At 39.4% G+C, this 6457-nt stretch overlaps 1 protein-coding gene across 1 annotated transcript; it reads right to left on the reverse strand.

Moving 5' to 3' along the window:
* Positions 1–5256: 5256 nt before the first annotated feature.
* Positions 5257–6204, reverse strand: LOC114041736 (olfactory receptor 1S1-like). The gene has a single exon (XM_027860341.1). The coding sequence runs from the start codon at positions 6202–6204 to the stop codon at positions 5257–5259; it is 948 nt and encodes a 315-aa protein (XP_027716142.1).
* Between the last annotated feature and the right edge of the window lie 253 nt (positions 6205–6457).

The following is a 6457-nucleotide window of genomic DNA, read 5'->3' on the forward strand; positions in this document are numbered from 1 at the left end:
TTTACATAGCACTTACTTTCAACCCTTTGAGGTAAGTGCTGTCATTATCCCCACTTTACAGATAAAGAAATTGAGGTTAAGTGACTTGCCCAGGGTCACACAGTTAGTAAATATCTGAGACTACCTTTGAACTCTCATCTTCTTGACTCCAGGCTCAACACTTTAGCCACTGCACCACTAGCTGCCTATCTCTGTGACCAATGCTTCTATGATGATTATCTGGGCTTGAATAGAACACATACTCCTGTCCTAATTCTAGCAATATGGTTCTGAATTGTCTAGCAGAATATTTTGTGGGGAAGAAGTATCTTTGTTGGGATACCACCAATGGCAACTTTCCCATGCAGGGTTGTAGTGAGGATCTAATGAGGTCATATTTGTAAAGTGCTTAGCACAGTGGTTGGCACTTAGTTGGTTCTTCATAAATGCATATTCACTTCCCTTCCCTGCCCTGGGAAATCCAGTGAGAAGGGGCAAGGAGATGTCTCTCTCCTCCCTCCTTGGCAGCAAGAAATGACTGTCATGAATTCCAGCTTGTCAGGATCAGGAAAGCTTCTTTGCTGCAACCTGCAGAAGAGCTGAGGTTCAGTCAATGTCAAATACATTCTGAGTGGTGTGAATGAATCTTATATATATATATATATATATATATATATGTGTGTGTACATTGGCTAGGCAATGGGGTTAAGTGACTTGCTCAGGGTCACATAACTAGTAATTGTTATGTGCCTGAGGCCAGATTTGAGTTCAGGTCCTCCTGAATCCAGGGCTGGTGCTCTATCCACTGCGCCACCTAGCTGCCCCAAATTAAAAAAATATTAAGCCTCTACTATGTGTCAAGGGGCTGGGGATTTAAGCACAAAGGTGATGTGGTCCCTGACTTCAAGGAGCCTACATTCCCATGGAAGAGACAATGCAGATAAAAGAACAATGGCTTGCAAAGACAGTTTTTTGTTTGGGGAGATACAAGGATGATGAGTGGAACCATTGATTGTCAGGTTTTTCCAGTAATAATGGAAAACTATTGCTTTAGTTACTGCTCCCTGAATAACAGGTGAAGGTGGGTGGGTAGGAATAAGGTTAGTGCTTTTCTTATGTGGGAATCCAGCAAATGATTAAGATCCTCAAGTAAATGGTTTCACCAGATGCGAGACAGTCTGTCACCTGCCAGATTAGCTGGTTCTGTATTCACTCCTCATTCATGATAGTTTAACCTCAGAGTGGAGTTCAAAGCTGAGGAAAGATGAGCATTGTCTTTGGAGGTACTATCTGCAGCAAGGGTTCTTACCGTGAGATCTAGGAACATTGATTTCAGAGTCTGGATGGGATAGATGAAAAAAAAACCACATCTTTATTTTAATAATCTCTAAATGAAATTTAACATTTCCTTCAATTCTGAATCTAGGAAACAAGTATTATTACTATAAGGGGTCCAAAGACACCACTGCACATCCCCAAAGGCTGATGGCACAAAAAAGCTAAGAACTCCTGGTCTAAATGTTGTTGTTGCAAGTGGAGAATCAAGAGGGACCAGCAGGACAGATGGCAAGATTTTTTTTTTGGGCTAGGCATTCGAGTTAAGTAACTTGCCCAGGGTCACACAGCTAGTAAGTGTTATGTCTCTGAGGCCAGATTTGAACTAAGATCTTCCTGAATCCAGGGCCAGTGCTCTATCCACTGCACCACCTAGCTGCCCCCAGATGGCAAGATTCTTGGCAGTGGATGGTCAGATGGAATATGAAACATGGTCTGGCACTGGCTGGGTACAGTAGGTCAGGTAGAGTGTGGTACAGAAATACAATCTCTTCAGATTCCCAGGTCAGGTCACTGGTCCTAAACTGGTAGGAAATTATGGACATCAGAGGAGTAAATGTCAAGAGAGGGAACAAGGCACAAAGAAGAACAAGAAAAAATGGATCTGGAATCCAACGACCTGGATTCCAATTTTAGCATCTCATTAGCTGTGGGTCTTTGAGCTAGTCACTTCCTCTCAATTTTTTCATCTCTAAAATGAAGTACTAAAACTAATTGACCTCTAAGGTATCTTCTGGCTCGATGATTTCTTAAACTCTGCTGGGGAAAACCAAATCCGAGATTCATGAACATGTTACAGGTAGAAAGCAAGCAAGCAAACCATTTGTGTGTCTCTTCTCAGAACAACAAGACTTGAGTTGTTGCTCCTATCATCAGTCCATAAAAATTGTTTCTATTTATTTCTCATTCAATTATTTACAATATGGGCAAGTAAACCCTAACCCTAACCCTAAGTCGTAATTGGAAGTGTCTGAAGCTGTAAACTTTGCCTCCTTTAACAGTGACATGTGGTCCTTGGGAATCCATTTGCCAACATGAAATTGTAGCCAAGGGGAAATTCCCTCTCCAGGTGTTACTAATTTGCATTTTTCAAATTCAGTTGTGTTCTTCTTTTTATATGTTTCTGTATTATTGTCTTATGTGTATATTGCAAGGCAAGTCAATTAAAGCACTACTGGGACAAAATATACATAAGGAGAATACATTCTTGTATTTGTATGCTTCAGGGGAGGGGTAGAGTATTTATTCAATACTCTTGTTCAATTAGATAGCCTTTGGAATTCTGTGATTTTGATTCCATGAACTGACAACTGTTCAGTCAGTCAACTTTTCTTTATAATTTTGGGAAAGTAATTTTCCTTCTCTAGGCTTCACTTGCCTCACTACTCTGTTTCAACTCCTACCCTGTGATCATGCTGCTTCACCCCTGTCATTTTCTGCCATGCTTCATTGAGCTGATCCCCAATTCTCCACCTTCCCTAATGTTTTCTACCTTTTTGCTCATCTGCAAATTGAGAACTGTAATAAAATCACTACTTCTACTATTACCTCTGGGAAGGGCATGTCAGTTCACTACTCTATGGCTCCGTTTACCATTCCCGTGATCAATGAGACCAAACCATCCTTCCCTGCCTCTGTTCTCTATATATGTTGTCTCCCCTATTAGAATGTAAGCTCCTTGAGGGCAGGTATGGTTTCACTTTTATATTGGTATCTCTAGTGGTTAGTGTAGTGCCTGGTATGTAGAAAATGCTTTATAAAAGCGTTTTCAACCATTCATTCATTTACCTGTAAAATAAGGGAGTTGGATTAGATATTCTCTAAGGTCCTTTCTAGCTCTAAATGGTATAATCTTAACTAAATCATAGATCTTAATTTTTCCCTGAGTACCTTCTATGTGCCTAGGAATTTGTGGATGATATTGACATTAGGTAGTGAGAATTTCAGGAAAACAGAGATTTAAAGATTTATTTTATTTTTCAGGTGAAATATTATGAGCCTATGATTTTTTATGAACTTGGGCTAATATCATTAAAAAAGCAGATCTATTAGTCAAGTCAAATTAACGGGTATTTACATGCCTAATATATGTTAGTTACTGCATTAAGTGCTGGGGATACAAAGAAAGGCAAAAGACAGTCCCTGCAATCAAAGAGTTCACAGTGTAATGTGGGAAATAATATGCAAACAATTATGTACAAATATGATATAGATATAAATATTTATATATATGCACATGTCTATTTCTCATCTAATCTCTCCTCTCTTCTTCTTCTTCTTTCTCTGTCTCTCTCTCTTTTTTCTCTCTTTCTCTTTCTCTCTCTCCCAGGAAATAGTCTTAGAGGGAAGGCACTAGCATCAAGGGAGGTTAGGAAAGTCTTCTTGTGAAAGTTGAGATTTTAGCTGATACCTGAAGGTAGCCATGAGGAAGAGATGAGGAGGAGCCATATTTATAATTTTAGTTTCAATTAAGTTCATACAATAATGATGACTAGTACTACTTGTCACTAAAGAGTAATCTGCTAGAATTTCAGCTTTTTGTGAATTGTACAACCTTACATTTCCTAGTAAGGACTCAGTTGATATTTTCACAATATGGCAGTTCTTAGGAAAATGTAAGATCTTACAGTAGCTTATAAATGACTATCTTTCACAAAAGCAATATTCTAATTAATGAGTTTGCTAATAGCTATCTCCCACTTCTCTCATCACAACTCTGTGACATAGGTTAGTTCCAATCTCATTACCTGTCAGATATCTGTTAAATAACAATAGCTCTCCCTTTTCATTAAACTCTCCTTTCCATCCTATGTTTATGGTTTATTTAACAAATGGGTACATTCCTATTAGAGGCTCCAAAACATTAGCAAGATGTTTATTGAGCTTGGTTAGGTGGTATTTAAATTAAAAGAAAATTAAATTTTTTTAATTAATGGAAGTTAACCTTCTTTTCCTCCCTTTCTTCATTCAAAAAGGAAGAAAAATAAAACTCTTTTTAACAACTGTATAATCAAGCAAAACAAATTTCCATATTGGCCATATATTTTTTAAGAAAAGTCTCAATCTGGTCCTGAGTCCACCCCCTCTCTCATGTTTCATTAATCATTCAATACATGGTTATTAAGGGCCTATTATGTGCCAAGCCCTGTGCTAAGTATTGGAGATAGAAAAAAAGGCAAAAGACACTCCCTGCTCTCTGGAATTGTGGTTGATCATTGTATAGATTAGAGGTCTTAATTCTTTCAATATTGTCTTTAAAATATTGTTATTCTTTAAATTGTTCTCCTGGTTTTGCTCATTTCATTTTGCATCAGCTCATACAAATTTTCCCAGGTTTCTCTGAAAGTATCCTCTTCACCATTTATTATAGCACAATAGTATTTTATCATATTAATATGCCACAATTTATTCAGCCACTCTCTAATTGGCGGGTACCTATTTAGTTTCCAGTTTTTTGCCATCCCCAAAAGAGCTGCTCTAAATATCTCTTATACATAGGAGTCTTTTTCCTCTTTTGTTTTACCTTTTTTTTGGTCTAAAGTTACATAGTTAGCAAGTTTCAGAGGTGAGATTCAAATCCAGGGTTCACTTTTCCGACTCTAAATCTACCACTCTTTTTACTATACTACATTGCCTTTTTCCCCAGCATGAAGAATAACAGTCCGCCCATGAGTGCCTTAAAATGTTTGCTGTATTTGTTAATCAATAGTCAATTGATCTAAGCCTCTTTTCACCACTAGGAGGCCTTGGGTAGGGAACATAAGAGGGGAAAAGTGTTATACACCCAAAGTGATAACAATTAAGAAGTCCCCTCAGGCATGGAGTGGTAAAAGAGAAGGTTGAAGAGATTTCAGTCAGGTAACAGGTGAACCCCATGTATCTCCCTAATGGCTTGGACAGAGTCACTAACAAGATAGTAGGGAAAATCCAGGTCCCAGGACCTCACATAGAAAATATTTTCTTGTCGATGAGTTTCTTTAGGGCTCCTTTAATGTCCTTATTCCTTAAGCTGTAAATAAAGGGATTCATCATGGGGGTTACCACAGTAAAGAGCACAGCTCCAATCTTCTCATTGTTGACTGACTGGGCAGAGGAGGGCAGGAAATAAACTCCAATGATTGTCCCATAGAAGAGTGTCACCACTGAAAGGTGGGAGCCACAAGTTGAGAAGGCTTTCCATTTTCCCTCAGCAGATGAGATTTTCAGGACAGTGAAGACAATGCAGATGTAAGAAAAGAAGATAAGCCCAAAAGGAACCGCAATAACAGATGAACCTAGGATGAACATGACTAGTTGATTAATGACTGTATTTGAGCAGGAAAGGTGGAGCAGAGGGGCCAGGTCACAGAAAAAGTGAGGGATGGTATTGGCATTGCAGAAGGTCAACTGAGCCAGCAGAAGGGTGTGAGTCAGGGCAACAAGGTTGCTGAGAACCCAGGAGGTGGCCATCAGCAGAGTACAGAGTCTGGGTCTCATGACTGTGACATAGCTCAAAGGGTAACAGATAGCCATAAATCGGTCATAGGCCATCACCCCCAAGAGGAAGTTGTCAATGACAACAAACACAATGGAAAAATACATCTGTGTGACACATGCCCCAAAGGAGATGGATTGACTCTTGGTCTGGATGTTTGCCAGCATCTTGGGGACTGAGGTAGAGATGGAGGAAATGTCAGCCAAGGACAAGTTAGCAAGGAAGATATACATGGGGGTGTGAAGGCAAGAGTCCAGACTGATGGCCAGGATGATGAGCAGATTACCAACCATTGTCACCAAGTACATGCCCAGAAAGAGGACAAAGAGAAGTTGCTGTTGCTCAAGATCTTCAGAAAGTCCCAGAAGGAGGAATTCAGAGACGGTGGTTTGGTTTCTTTCATACATATCTCCCATGGTCAGAGGCCTGAGGGAAACAATGGATTAAGAAAGAAAACCATTGGAAGTTTTCTATCATTTAATAGACTTGGATACATAGGGTTAATGCTTTCAGCAACTAGGTGCTACAGTAAAGAGAGGACTGGGCCTGGAGTCAGGAAGACCTGAGTTCAAATCTAGCCTCAGACACTTACTAGCTGGGAGAACTCTGAGCAAGTCACTTAACCTCTCTTAGTCTCAGTTTCCTCAACTGTAAAATGGGCATAATAAC

The sequence above is a fragment of the Vombatus ursinus genome, unplaced genomic scaffold, assembly GCF_900497805.2.
Source record: "Vombatus ursinus unplaced genomic scaffold, bare-nosed wombat genome assembly UNPS02014177.1, whole genome shotgun sequence".
Lineage (NCBI taxonomy): Eukaryota > Metazoa > Chordata > Mammalia > Diprotodontia > Vombatidae > Vombatus > Vombatus ursinus.

Coding starts and splice junctions, on each gene's coding strand:
- LOC114041736 (XM_027860341.1), bottom strand. CDS start 6,204: ATGGGAGATATGTATGAAAGAAACCAAACCACCGTCTCTGAATTCCTC.